This window comes from Barbus barbus (genome assembly GCF_936440315.1).
Source record: "Barbus barbus genome assembly, chromosome: 39".
Classification (NCBI taxonomy): domain Eukaryota; kingdom Metazoa; phylum Chordata; class Actinopteri; order Cypriniformes; family Cyprinidae; genus Barbus; species Barbus barbus.
Genome location: NC_136717.1, coordinates 6,577,875 through 6,592,129, shown reverse-complemented (window position 1 = coordinate 6,592,129; position 14,255 = coordinate 6,577,875). Strand labels below are relative to the sequence as shown.

The 14,255-nt window shown below is 36.1% G+C and overlaps 1 protein-coding gene across 1 annotated transcript in view; it reads left to right on the top strand.

The window, feature by feature from the left end:
* ptprr (protein tyrosine phosphatase receptor type R) overlaps nt 1-14,255 on the top strand; it is a gene marked incomplete at its 5' end in the record, with an annotated part of 33,974 nt that overhangs the window by 5,185 nt on the left and 14,534 nt on the right. Inside the window, 3 exons of the mRNA XM_079399806.1 lie at nt 7,739-7,882; nt 9,932-10,042; nt 13,019-13,368. Of these exons, the coding sequence (XP_079255932.1) occupies nt 7,739-7,882; nt 9,932-10,042; nt 13,019-13,368 (605 nt within the window). The remainder of the gene's footprint in view (nt 1-7,738; nt 7,883-9,931; nt 10,043-13,018; nt 13,369-14,255) is intronic.

The window sequence follows — 14,255 nt, the reverse complement described above, 5'->3', positions numbered from 1 at the left end:
AGTTAGATGATGCTTGCAATGTGCTGGCATTGATAGTAAGTGGTTTCTCGGCTGTTGATAATGTTCGGTAGTTGTTAGTTGTTCAGGGGTGCATTTCCAATAACGTAACTTGCTGCTTAACTACCCTCATATAGGGGAAATGAACTACTCACAACTGTTGCTTTGTTGCACATCCGTTGTTTAAACAATGCTGGTTCAACATTAGAGAATGTCGTTATGCAGGTGGAGTAATAACTGATTTGAAATCGAATTAAAGTCAGATTATTGATGTAAATTAACCTACATGCTACTTCGTGCACATTCACACTCTCTCGACAAACAAATGCGTATATATGGAATGAAAGATATAGATGCATAATGCATGTTTGCTTGCTTATTTTGCTCGAGCATAAAGTCCACGTCATACAAGAAACTAGCCTACTCTTTTACCACAAGTCGACATTGCAATTCAGTTTATGAATGTTGATTTCGGAAAAACACTAAATTGTTGAACTGTGTTACTAATGGCGAAACTTGCATCCATAGTTACAACGGTACCTTTGGGAAATGCATCCCTGGGTTTTTAGTTTGATTAGAGCTGTCTTGGCATGAAAGGAGTCCACCCTTGAGTCTCTGTGATTTTCTGGTCTCTAGATATGGCTCTGGTCCCTCTTTCAATGTAAGTCTTTCACCTTTTTTATTTTCCACCAGACAAACAAAATAATCATAAGTCTGATGACTTAAAGTCACAATGAAACAAAGTAATGGCAGATGTTTTATTATGTATTGTGGTATACATCTGCGTATCATTGAAATAATTGAGAATTAGTTTCAATGCATTGGTTGTTGATTGGATCTTGAGATGTAGGTGTCCTGCATACGTCTACAGAGAGAAGTCTGTTGTTTTCACTGGAAAATTCAGTTTAGATATTTTGATTAAACACTATGAGGTCAAAAAAGAATATATAGGTTGAATTGAGTAACAATGCATCATTCCTCAATAATTTGCATGATTTGAGGCATTTTGTAAGGTAGTTTAGGCGTATTAATTACAGTTGATATACTTGCCTTAGCTTTGACATTGCGTCTGGCGCTGAACATTTGGCTACTGTCTACATACCAGATTGAATGATGTGTATTTGTGAGTATCACAGTGATGATGGGAATGTGTTTTATTGTGGAGGGAGATGAACTCTCTCACCCTCAAAGCCAATTACACTAATGCACCTGATGCGAGACCGCTGGAAGCTTCCCCACTCCCACGAGGTGTCCAAAAAAATCAATCACGGCTCGCATATATCACCACTTCAGCGCACAGCACTGCCTGTGAGAGTCACACATTTATATATTTATTTGCTTTAATGCCGGTGAAGCTTAATACGGGATGTGTTCAGTACACAAAAGGTCATTGCAATTTGCCTGTCAAAATGAATGCAGGTTTGAGAGCTACTTCAGTGTGGGTGGTAATTAAAGTCAACATGAAATCAACATCAACCCTGTTTATGTCATGTATGTCCTGCTCTTGATATGTTGACTTTTACTTTGTAGATTCCTTGTGTCCCTCATCAGGTGCTCATGGTTTGCACCTGTGTCTTTATAGCCCTTGAGTATCCACCTTATTCCTACACCCCATGATGATTTCCTCAAATTATGGGTTTAACTTTTGTTAAGCTTTAAATAATCAGTGAAAGGTTCGCTCTATCTTTTTTTTTTTTAAACAGTGTACAATGAGATGAGATTATTCTACTCACCCTTCAGCCATCGAACATTAAAATTTGATTTAAAAGTGTAAGAGCAAAAACAAGACACTTTCAACAGACCATGAATAACCCCAAAAGCGCGATTCTTTCCACAGCAATAACAGACTTGTGAAATATCACTGTAGTAATATATATCTGTATTATGTCACTTACAAAATGTAACCATGGTTTTACTATAGTAAAAGTGTAGGAACCATGGTTTTTTGGTATATTGATTACTTCCATTTGTTTAACCACAGTTTTACTACAAATACCATGGTTAAACTATGACTAGTTTAGCAAAGTGATTGTTAATTTATAGTTACCACAGTTTAACTATAGTAACCATGGTTTTTGGTTTTATTTCAAGGCAAGGCAAGGCAAGTTTATTTATAGAGCACATTTCATACAAAGTGGTAGGGCTGTTGTCAAGTCCACCTTTGTTGAGTCCAAGACCAGGACTATCGAGTCCGAGTCAAGACCGAGTCCTAAGAGGTTCGAGTCCAAGTCAAGTCCAAGTCCAAATGAGACAGTCAAAACAGAGAAAGAAAAAAAAGCATCTTCTTCAAAACCACATATTGGTAACCACTATTGATAATTTATGTGATACGAGAGACAGCATACCTTCTATTCTAAGATAATCATTTTGCATTATTATTTGTGATCTAAAAGCATGTGCAGCAACACTGTAGGATCAAATTAGGCTATTTTATTTACTTTAGGTTTCACTAAAGTCACGTAAGCTGAAGTGCAACTTCAAATTTTCATCATTTTTATTATAGTGTAACAATCACATTCTGGGCTGACAATGGAAAATATCACAAATAACAAACAATATATGTGTAAAAAAGAAAATTTAAATGTTCCAATTCTTGAACTTGTTACTTATTCTAAAGCAGGGTGTCAAAACTCAGTCCTGGAGGGCCGGTGTCCTGCTTAGTTTAGCTACAACAAGCCTCAATACACCTGCCTGAAAGTTTCTAGTATGCTTAGATTAGCTGTTTCAGGTGTGTTTGATAAGGGTTGGAGCTGAATTCTGCCGGACACCAGCCCTCCAGGGCCAAGTTTGGAGACCAAACGTCCTAAAGAAACCATAGTACAATGTAACCCTCCCAAGCAAGGCTGTGTAACATATACAGGGTTCCCACTCTAAGTCAAATGTCAAATTCCCTGACTTTTCCCTGACTTTCACTGACTAAAAAGCTGAATTTCCATGACCTATAATGAATGGAAAAACAGGCCGCTGTTGTGCTGAGCCTTTTTTTTTTGTTGTTGCTTTTTTACCATTAAATGCTCTTTGATATTTTTTACACTTTTTTTTTTTTAAACTCAGTCTTTGAAGAGGTCATTTTGTAGCCAAAGCTACAGTGGCCGAGAGAGCTCAACGCGCTGCAACTTCAAAAAACACATGCAAATAGAAAAAGCATCAAGAAAACATCTTCATCAGTTTGACAGCAGGTGGTGCAAATACTCACAACACAAACAAATAAAGAAACACTGCAAATGCTCACAATACAACCAAATAAATGTTACATGCCGTGCGTTTCTTTGTTTAGTTGTGTTGTGAGCATTTGCAGCGCGTGTTGTCAAATTGACGAACGTTTTTTCTTAATTTGCAGGCGTTTTTTTTCTATTTGCAGTGCGTTTCTTTCTTCTTTTTTTTTTGGTTGTGTTGTGAGCATTTGCAGCGTGTGCGTTGTAAAATTGAGGAAGTTGTTTTCTTAATTTGCAGGTGTTTTTTCTATTTGCAATGCGTTGAGATCTCTCGGTCACCGTACAAAGCTCCCAAAAATTTTCATTTTCTGGCATATTTGCCTTTGTTAACTGGTACAGCCTGGTGGCCTGGTGACTGCATTTGACATCGTGATAGCCAGTTGACGAGCGGGAAGGGAATAAGATGGTGCTGAAAAAATAGCCCAGGGCTCAATGCTAAGGATTTTTTCAGTGGTTAAAATTATTACTTGCCCTGTTAATATTTTCACTAGCCTTGCCACAAAAAATAAATAAATAAAATAAAATAGTTGCTGTTATCAACTTTGATTTTTGTATTCTAATAAATAAACTTATGACACCAATATTTTAGATACCAAATTTTTTTTACAAATCTCGATTTCAATGTTAATACCACAGCAAAAAAAAAAAAGTATATATATATATATATATATATAAGTTCAGTATCTAATATAAAGTTCAAACATCATTAAAGATAAATAAGAACAAATTAACAAATTGCAAGTAATAGCTAAATTAAATATATAGCACAAAGATAGAAATGAAATTTTGCTTAAGTTTTTATGTTTGTAGGTGTTCAGGTACAGAAATTGAATAATTACTTATAAAATAACATTTGCATATTCTTCACTCTGTGTTGCAACTTGATTTTGCATTGCCATTTGAAATTAGTGGCAAGGCAACCACTGCATTTTAATCATGAATCAATCCAAAAAAAAAAAAAAAATGCAATGTTTTTAATTTATTTTAGACTGCATAATTTCAAAATCTGAAGAAACAGAATGGTGTGACTTTAGCTTTGTGAAATTATGCTACGTGAAACAGAAACAGCAGACGGGCTGAATGAGACACAATTGAACTCTTTGACAGCAGGTGGCGCTTATGGAACAGTGATAAAGCGTTTCCTTGGTTACCACTATAAACACAGCAGTGCTGCGCGTATTAACACTCATTTAAACGCATTATACAGAGGCAAGATGAAAAGAAAACGCCATGTAAACTTTTCTGAAAACAACCAGTTCCCCTCAGAAACACATTCAAATAAAATTAAATGTTTAGGATTCCTATATTTCGCACATTTTGAATCTTGTTCTGCCTGATGTGGTATTTTCTCCTCTTTGCGTCCGTCTTCAGCATCTCTGGCCTCTGTTAATGGCCGTTTACAGACTAATTAAATATAGATTAATCATTGTTAAAGCTACAAAGTTACTTGCCAAGACGGGCATTTTTATACTTTTGTATACATTTGTCCATTCAGGCGCAAGAAAGATGCTGTGAGAAACTCAATTCAGGGCTCGCGCGTGTCCGAGACGGTGCTGTCTGTACACACTGTTTACACGGGTCACAGCGCGCAAGTACTGAATGGAGTTGACAAACAAAAATCCCTGATATTCCATGACTTGGACAAAAAATATATACAATTCCCTGACTTTCAATGTCTGGAATAGACCTTTTAAAATTCCATGATATTCCAGAAATTCCATGACCCGTGAGAACCCTGTGAAAAGAGCTCTTGCCATAGATAGGCCTATTCTTGTTATAAAATGTCATGTTAAAATACCAAGTGTTACGTTATTCTCATGATGTCTGAAAACAAAACATGAAGGAGAATTGATAGCTTATTCTATCAAACAGGTGGATATACTTAATTTGTTTGGCAACCTTATGATTTGAAACAATTCATTGCAGGCTTTTTGAAGGGAAGTTCCCCAAACTGGAAGTGCCACCTTTAATTCATGACACCAAGGCATCAACTTACTAAATATACTATTTGTTATACCATGTTATAACTTACTAAAGAAACTTAAATTTTCTGTAAAGCTGCTTTGCAACAATTTGCATCGTGAAAAGCGCTATACAAATAAACTTGAATTGAATTGAATTAATTCAAAACGTAGTAGGCTCGTCAGGAATAAGGTGGATATATACAGTCAAACCAAAAATTATTCAAACACCAGATATAATTTTTGTAATTATTCTACTAGTGAGTGCAGGACACTATAATTAATTTATGTAAGTTGAGGATAGTAAAATAAAATAAACTGTGACATATTATACCCCAAAAATTCTTCATATAGTGGACTACCAGTGAAATTGCTAAAAATCTGGAACCAAAAATTATTCAGACACTTTGACCTGACCATGTTTTGCTTAAGTGTTTTTTTTCTTTAATTGCTAATGCGACCTTTTTACACTTTTTATGCTTTTTACTTTTATTGCTTGGTAATTGACCTAAATTTGTATTATCTAATTGTGTACTTAAATATAACAGCTGAGAGCTGTCCTGGAAACAAAACAGAAACTGAAGCTGGCAGTGCCAGAAACCACAGAGGAGCTGGCAGTGGAAGAGGCCACAGGCGAGTTGGTGATGGAAGAGGACAATGGAGGGTGGAGCCAGGTGGAGTCTTCATAGTAAAGCCAAGAGGAACCAGGTAATGACTAACTGAGGAGAAGCCGGAAGAAATGGAGAACCAAGGCGACACCGCTGGTCTGGAGAGCCCAGGTAGAGCTGAAGGCTAACCGGACTGAGGTGGTGACCAAGGCTCAGCAGACAGAGGAGGCGATGGTGGAAGTGAGGGTGAAGGAGGAGCCGGAGAGAAGGAGGAGTACAGCGGATTCAAAGGGGTGCAGTGCTGAGGCATTGCCAGAGGCCTGGAAGTCTATGATGGAAGCAGAGTGATAGACTGCACCCAGTCCATGCAGTCTAACTCCACTTGTTTTCCCATTGGGACTTGGGACCACCAGACTTGGGTCAGACTTTGGGAGTTGTGACGGAAGACCGCTCCAAGTCCCCTCAAGTGTCCACGATGAGCCTGACATAAAACAGGCATAGGCAGTTGTCTGGGTATTGGGTCAGGTAGGCTAGATCTAAAAATTCCCTCATGTGGTCCCAAGGAAGCATTCCTTCTGTTTAAAGAGGAGGACCTGAACAGCTGCTGGATCCATTATTCTGTCATGGGAGATCAGGGAAAATGAGGTGAAGGGATCAAAATGCAGGACTTTTAATCAGAGTGAAAACAAAGAAGATCCAGCATAGAGAAATAACAACGAAAACCACTTTTATTTAAAAAATAAAATAAAATAAAAAACCTTTATTTTTATAATAATTTTATGTGCAATTATACATGATTTTTATATATTTAAAATCTTATGTCATATGTCTGTTTATCATTAATTATATTTACATTTTTCTGTTATTTTTTTATCCCCGAAAACAATGATAATTCATTAACTGATAATTGATTAACTCTGAATTAATCTATTTATTTTTTTCATGTCCATGTTACAAGTAGCCTGTCATTTGTTGCAAATATTTTGCAAATGTTGAAAATCATTTGTTGCTACATGTGATATGCCATATGATATGTTGCAACATTTTATACCAATTTTACTTTGTTTGGTATCTGTTCTAGACCTCATTACTTCAGTTTCTCATAATCAAGTGGGCGTTATTGACGTTTAAATGTGGTCATGCGTTTATGTGTTTATCTGACATCCGGAAGCCACAGAAGTTAAGAACGAATCGTTGTCACCTCTTAGTTTCAGTAAAAGCTCTTTTTGACTGAGGAGGAAGTTTTGACTTCTGAAAGTAACAGTATTTCATTGTTTTCAATGTTCAAAGATCTTTAATGCGATTCCTTATGATATGAGGCCTTTAACATCATGCAAACGTTTAATCTTTTATTGCATCACACAGGGTTGTCCCTGTTCTTTTGCCTCTCTCAGTTCCCTTTGTGGTTTGGGAGACACAGTCAATGAAAAATTTGTTTCAAAAGGTTTCTTGTGATCTTTGATGTCAGTGTTCCTCTAACTTCTAGCTTCTGCTTGCACCACCAGAGGGCACCATCCCCAGTCGCTTCTGACCCATATTTAGTCCTGTGTAGACATGCAGTCAGTAACATACTTACTGTGAAGTCTTGTTAGTCTAGCTGTAGTCAGATTTTATTGGATTTTAAGATTATTTCTTTTATTTTATTTTTTTATTGTCCAGCAAAGCAATTAATACTATTCTTGTTCATTTTCCTAAACAAAATGTGAGTAGTCTTTGTCTCTACAAAATCTATCCTCACGATGCTAGGGATGTTGCCAGGAAGTTCTTGCGATGGATGGATGGATAGATAGACAGATAGATAGATAGATAGATAGATAGATAGATAGATAGATAGATAGATAGATAGATAGATAGATAGATAGATAGATAGATAGAAGATTTAAATGAAAACTGTTCATTTGACTTCAGTTGTCTAATTTAAATGATATCCTTCATGTACCATTCTTCATGGTTTTAGGAGGAGAATGATGACATTGAGCTGTATGTGTCGTCTGTTGGAGCATCAGAACCTGTGGCTCATGAGGAAATGATCCGATTGCTCAACATCAACACCCTTCACCACAGCTCTGGGCCGCTTGCCTCCACTGATGCATCCATTGAGGTTTGTGTCTCAACAGTTCCAGGATGAAGTTACAGTCAGCTGTAAAACTGCGTAACACAGTTGTTGCATTGCATAGCATTAGGTGACTAAAAATGGTAGCAGAGTAACAGTCCTGCCTCCTACGTATTGACCTTTTCTGGCAAACCTGTCCGATTTGCATCAGTGGGCCGTAATGAGAGCCATCATAAGCTTGCACCATTTGTGCTGTATGTCCAGCTGTCTTGAGTCCAGGAGTCCCAATATTTTTTTATCATTAGTTATTTGAAGATTTTATAAAAAAAAAAAAGAGAGAGAAACTTATGTTAAAGAAAAAAGTGAAGAAGGTTATAAAAATATAATGTCTTTTAAGGGGTTAAATAGGGGATAAACAGTTATAGTTTCTAATTTAAAAAATGTAAACTGAAATAAAATAAAATATTTACTTATTTCAGCTAGTTTCCAAGGCAGCATATTGCATTTTAACTGATGTGCTGCTGATGTATTGTAATGAATTATTTTCTTTATAATATAATAGAACAGGAAACAGGAAGAACCAAATATGGGCATGGAGCACATGGGCAACAAGACATAACACAAGTCGTGGCCTAATGGTTAGAGAGTCGGACTCGTAATCCAAAAGTTGGGGGTTCGAGTCTCGGGCCGGCAGGGATTGTAGGTGTGTGTGTGTTCACTGCTGTGTGTGTGCACGTTGGATGGGTTAAATTACGAATTCAGAGTATGGGTCACCATACTTGGCAGTATGTCACTTCACTTCATATAATACAGTGCAATGCCAATTATTCAGTAATTATTGTAAAGAAAATAATTAAAGGTTATAAAAATATAATGACTGTTAAGGGGTTAAACATTCATATTTTTTACACTCACACACACATATATATATATTTATATTTAATAATGTAAACTGAAATAAAATTTCACCTAGTTTCTAAGGCAGCATTTGTCATTTTGTGTAGTTTAACTTGAAGTACTAAAGTATCTACAATTAAATAAACTAAAATGTGAATAAAAACTATACAGACATTTAAAAATAATACTAATAAAAATGACAAAACACTGACTTTAACTGAAACTTTAAGTGAAAACAACATATTATAAAAATAATTATGAAAACTACAATAATATATCAACTATACTAAAACTGTCAGACTTGTGTTATGTCTTGTTCCCCATGTCCTCCATGCCCATATTTGGTCCTTCCTGTTTTCTGTTCCTGTCTTCGTTATTAGTTCATATCTCCGTCTGTGTTTAATTACTTCTCACCTGTTTCAGTTCTTCCTTGTTTGATTTTCTAGTGTTCTTTAGCCCTCACTGTCTCCCACGTTCGGTATTGTTTGTCTTATCCCCGTGCTCCATGTTTCCTGGTGAAAACTTCATTAAAAGGAATATTGATTGTTCTCCTCGTCTCCTGAGTTCTCCTTGCTCCTTGCGCAATGTGACAAAAACAACACAGACACAATGTTTACTTCTCAGTTGGAGAAGCAGTTATTTTTTTTTTTACAATATAAAGCGTATAATGCATTTTAGCACATCTTAATGCATTATATAGCATATTTGGCGCTACTGATGTTTTGATATTCATAATATAATATAATGCACATTAATATAATGCAATGTACATTATTCATTATATAATTACTGTGGTGTTTTTTAAGCTTTTTTGCAGTATGACAAATTTTGCAGTATGACAAAGTACAATTATTTATGTAGCCTCTCCATTAATATGATATAATTAATGATAATGTTTAAAATATTTTTAAACTGAATATATCACGTTACCTCACAGGAACCTGCTGTCATCTACCCAAGTACAGGTGCATTTGTGTTGCAGGACGTGTCATCCAGTGTGTGTGTGTGTGTGGGCAGATTTAGGGGTGGAGTCAGCTTCTGTCTAGCCCAATGTCTTCCTTAAGATCGCATTTGTTGATCCTTGTATCACTTTTACTCAAGCATAGTATAAATGTATATGCCTGATGTAGCACTACAGATCTGCTTGACATTGTTGGATTTTAAGACTATTAATGTTCTTTTCTGTCTGGCTTTGAGCAGAACTCTGTTTTCAAAGACCACCATGAGAAGAACAGCATTTGGGGTAAAGACGGCTTCTATGTGCTGGTTATCTGCTTCACAATATTCATCATTGTCTTCACCTGTTTAATGGTATGTATCTCTCAGAGTCTTCTACCATATGCTTGATTTTTGTAGTATGTGATGCTATGTGGGAAGATACAACCTGGTGTTGAGTTTGCGTCAATGAAATGGAGTTCTCACTTGTGTTTTATTGATTTATCAGAAGTTTCTCCTAACATTCCTTCACAGAAATACCAATAGATTCAAATGAGTTGTTAACACTTCAAAATGACAGGTTTTGACAGATTCTGAGGAGAAATATTTGAGCTCGTATTGAGATGCCTGACTTCTAATGTGGGAAAACTGGGGTCTTTCTCAGGAAAAAAAACAAACATGTGATAAGTAAGAAACTTTGGTAAAAGTCATACACTTCATACAATGCAAAAAATCGCTTCACACTAATAAAATAAAAGAATCGATGATTCTGCTGTATTCAAATTCTGCTGTAAATCAACTCTAAATGGACAACAGTGTCATTATTCAACCCAAATCACTTCAGTGTTTGGTTCACAATTTACTCTCCATTTCATCTCAGTGCTGTCTTATAGAAATAAACGAGATATTAAAGAGATCTTATTTGTGATTTTGCTGTCCTACGGGTTGAAATATTGAATACTCGTTCACGTACAAGTTCCAATACTTCCTGTTTAATGCTTGTCTCAGCTGAAACCCTTGTGAAGTAAACGCCAACGGTTTTTAAGATTAAAACTCAAGTCTGTACACACTGAAGACACTTGGGTTGTATTATACCGTGAGTAATTGTGAGAAAGACCCGAACAGAAACAGAGACACAGGATATGATACAGAAAGAGTCATTGCAAAACGGATGTATTGTGGCAAAGGAAGTCGCATGGTTTCCTCTAGTGGTTCAGTGCTTTAAAGGGATCAGCGCTGCCATCTTGATCGCACCTGACTCTGCCCTCTGATTGGTCGACGTTTTCTCTTAACGTTTAAGTCTGTCTTAAGTCCGATAATGACGTCATTGAGTGTCCTCAGAGCACCCACACTCTCTGGTGCTGATGGACTGAAGAGCTTAAGGAATAATTACCATGTTAAGCTGTGAGCCGCTCACGATGACAGGGACCGTTGAAGCATTATTAGTGATTCTGTAAATACAAGGACAGGTTTTCAAACTTGTTAATGCCTCGGACACTAAATATAATGATCCTCTTGCAAGGGACACTCCTATTTCCCTGTTTAATACTGTAAAGCTGCTTTGACACAATTTGCATTGTAAAAAGCGCTATATAAATAACAGTGACTTGACTTGACTTAAACAAGGCAGCTATGTAAGATTAAAAAATATAATGAAAAAAATGCCTAAAATATCAGCCGTAAAATATTTACCCATTATGTTTTTTCCTACCTAGCAGAATACGGCTTGATTATATAAAACTGAATAGAAACATAAAATAAAACAGAAAATAAAATTGAATCTCATTATTTCCAAGAATGCAGAATGATAAAGCAATAATATCAAATTTGGTGAATTACAACAAATAATATGTAATTTTTTCAAATTGAATTTTATTCATAATTTACTTGAAATTATGGACTGCATGTAGTTTTATGCGATGCACAGAGTAGTGAGGATTATCATAGCTCGTTTAATTTCTCAACTACATTGGAAACTGACTAAATGTATTCAGAGACTAAATCGATTCATTAAATAAGTATGATAATTGGGTTAATAAATCTAAGTGTCGTCTATTCCCAATTAATTGTCATTAGTTACATCTTTGTGTAAATGGTTAAAGCAGAGTAACTAAAGTAGTACTAAAGTAGATTATGGGAACACATATTCAGGTCACACTTTATATTAGGTGGCCTTAACTACTATGTACTTGCATCAAAAAATAAGTACAATGTACTTATTGTCGTCATATTGTATTGCAAAACACTATTGCTGCTATTGAGGTGGGATACGGGTAAGGTTAGGGACAGGTTAAGTGGTATGGGTAGATTTAAGGGTAGGTTAAGGTGTAAGGGTTAGGTCAACAGTGTAATTACATATACAGTAGGTATTTTTTTTAAATATGAGTACAATATAAAAACATGCACACAATAAGTGCATTGCATCAAATGATTAATTTAAATGTAAGTACATAGTAGTTAATGCCACCTACTATAAAGTGGGACCCATATTCACTATTAACAAAGAGTTTTCCCTCAATAAACTCCTAATTTGCTGCTTATTAATAGTATTAGTATTAGTATTGGAACGGGTTAAGGGATCTAAAATATGGTAATGCAGAATAAGGCATTAATATGTGCTTTATAAGCACTAACAAACAGCCAAAGTGCTAGTAATATGTATGCTAATAAGCAAATACTGAGAATTGGTCCCTAAAATAAAGTGTTATTTTATTTCTTGTTCTTCCTTAATAGAGCAGCCATGTCTGGTACACGTAATGAATGATTTACATGGGTCTAAAATGGATGGCTAAGCTGTTGAATATGGTTAAAAGCAGCAATGTTAGTAAAAGCAATATGGCAGTTGAGGTTAGCAGAGAAATATTTAGAGGCAAGTAGTGATGAGGAAGTGATGTGTAGTTCAGATAGTGTGATGAAATGTCCTGTGAGGTCTTAACAGTTAACTGTGGATTACAAGAAACTTGTGTAAACATACTGACGTGAATCTGGTAGCAGATAAATGTTATTATATAATATATGTAATTATAAGTAATAATATAAAATATGGATACAAAGTTTGGAATAAGTAATATTTTTAATATAGAATTGCTGTTTAAGCCAATAATAAAAAATAAAGGAATTCTAATAACTTCTTCTGACCCATTAAGCTAAGTTATATTTGAGTAATACAAACCTAAAAAACAAAAACAAATTAAATAGGAACATTATTATAGTAATGATTTTTAAAATAATTTTCTATATGTAAAATATAATTTATTTTCAGATTTAGGGGGACCTGGAAAAGTTTTTATGAGATTTAAACTAGCTGTGAGTAATAGATTAATGTTAAAAAGTAGCATTTCCTTTCCTCAGGTGCTTTACCGAATAAAGGAGAAGGAATTCTTGGATCATCAGCTTAAAGACCCATCCCCGCCCAGCCGGGACGTACAGCTGGCACCCATCCCTGTTCATGGTGCTCAGCCCCCTCTGACCCTCAAGAACAGTATGGTCCAGGCCAACCAGACATCCAAACCCAGTGCCATCTACTCTACCAGCAGCACAAGCGCCCCGTCCTGTAACATCAGCATCCATCAGAACCATTCCAGCGTGACAACGTCAGAGCCGCAGTGCCCACCCGGCCACTCTGTGGCTGAGTTCAAACCCACTGTGTCCTCCACACATTCACCCTTTAGGATGAAGCCGGTTGCAGGCCTGCAGGAGCGGTAAGACTTTATTTGTGCATGAAAGATTTTTGATTTGCAGGGCCCTATTATCCCATTTTTTTTTTTACAAGATATAACATAAGTTGAGGTGTTTGAGGGAGTTCAGAAACAGTGCTAACTGATGCATAGAGAATAACTCACTTGGGAGTGGACTTTGTGGTTTGTAGCTTTGCAGATCTGTTTCACGCTCAAACAGCAACGTTATGCACTAAAGGGAGCTGAAAGTGTAAAAAGCATAATAGTACCCGTTTAAAGGAAGAGTTCATTCAAAAAGGAATAATGTCATTACTCTCATATTGTTTCAAATTCGCATGCTGTTATTTTTATGTAAACTTCTTTTATAAAGGAGAGCTTTAGAAGAATCTGCTTTTTTCAAAGCGACGTTGTGAGAGGACTGATTCTGTTTTTGACAAACATCATTGATTCTTGTGTGGCATAACTAAATGCAAATGTGCAGAATGGACTATGAGACTTCAAAGATCTTAGCTTGTCAAGCAACTACATTTTAATGATATAACCAAGCCAAATATGACAGGGATTCTCAGCTCTGGCCCTCAAAATTCACTTTCCTGTAGAGTTTAATTCCAACCTGATCAAACTCACCTGCCTGTACTAAGGCTGCGTCCGGAAGAGTCCAAAGTAGGAAGACATCAAGGCACGTCTGAATCCATGTCAGCTTCACTTCCTGTCTCCTGAGATGCCTTCATCTGATTGATTTTTGAAGGCAGCATAGATGTATCCTTCTAAAATTTGCGTTTGGTTGTCAGTTTGTGTGTAAATCTCACTCTATTTTGTTGTAGATCATTAAACCGTTACGCTGCCGCTAAAGCAATTCCGAAATCAGTTTTGTGAGGTGTCTTTGTACGCAAATGCTGCCCACAAAGTCA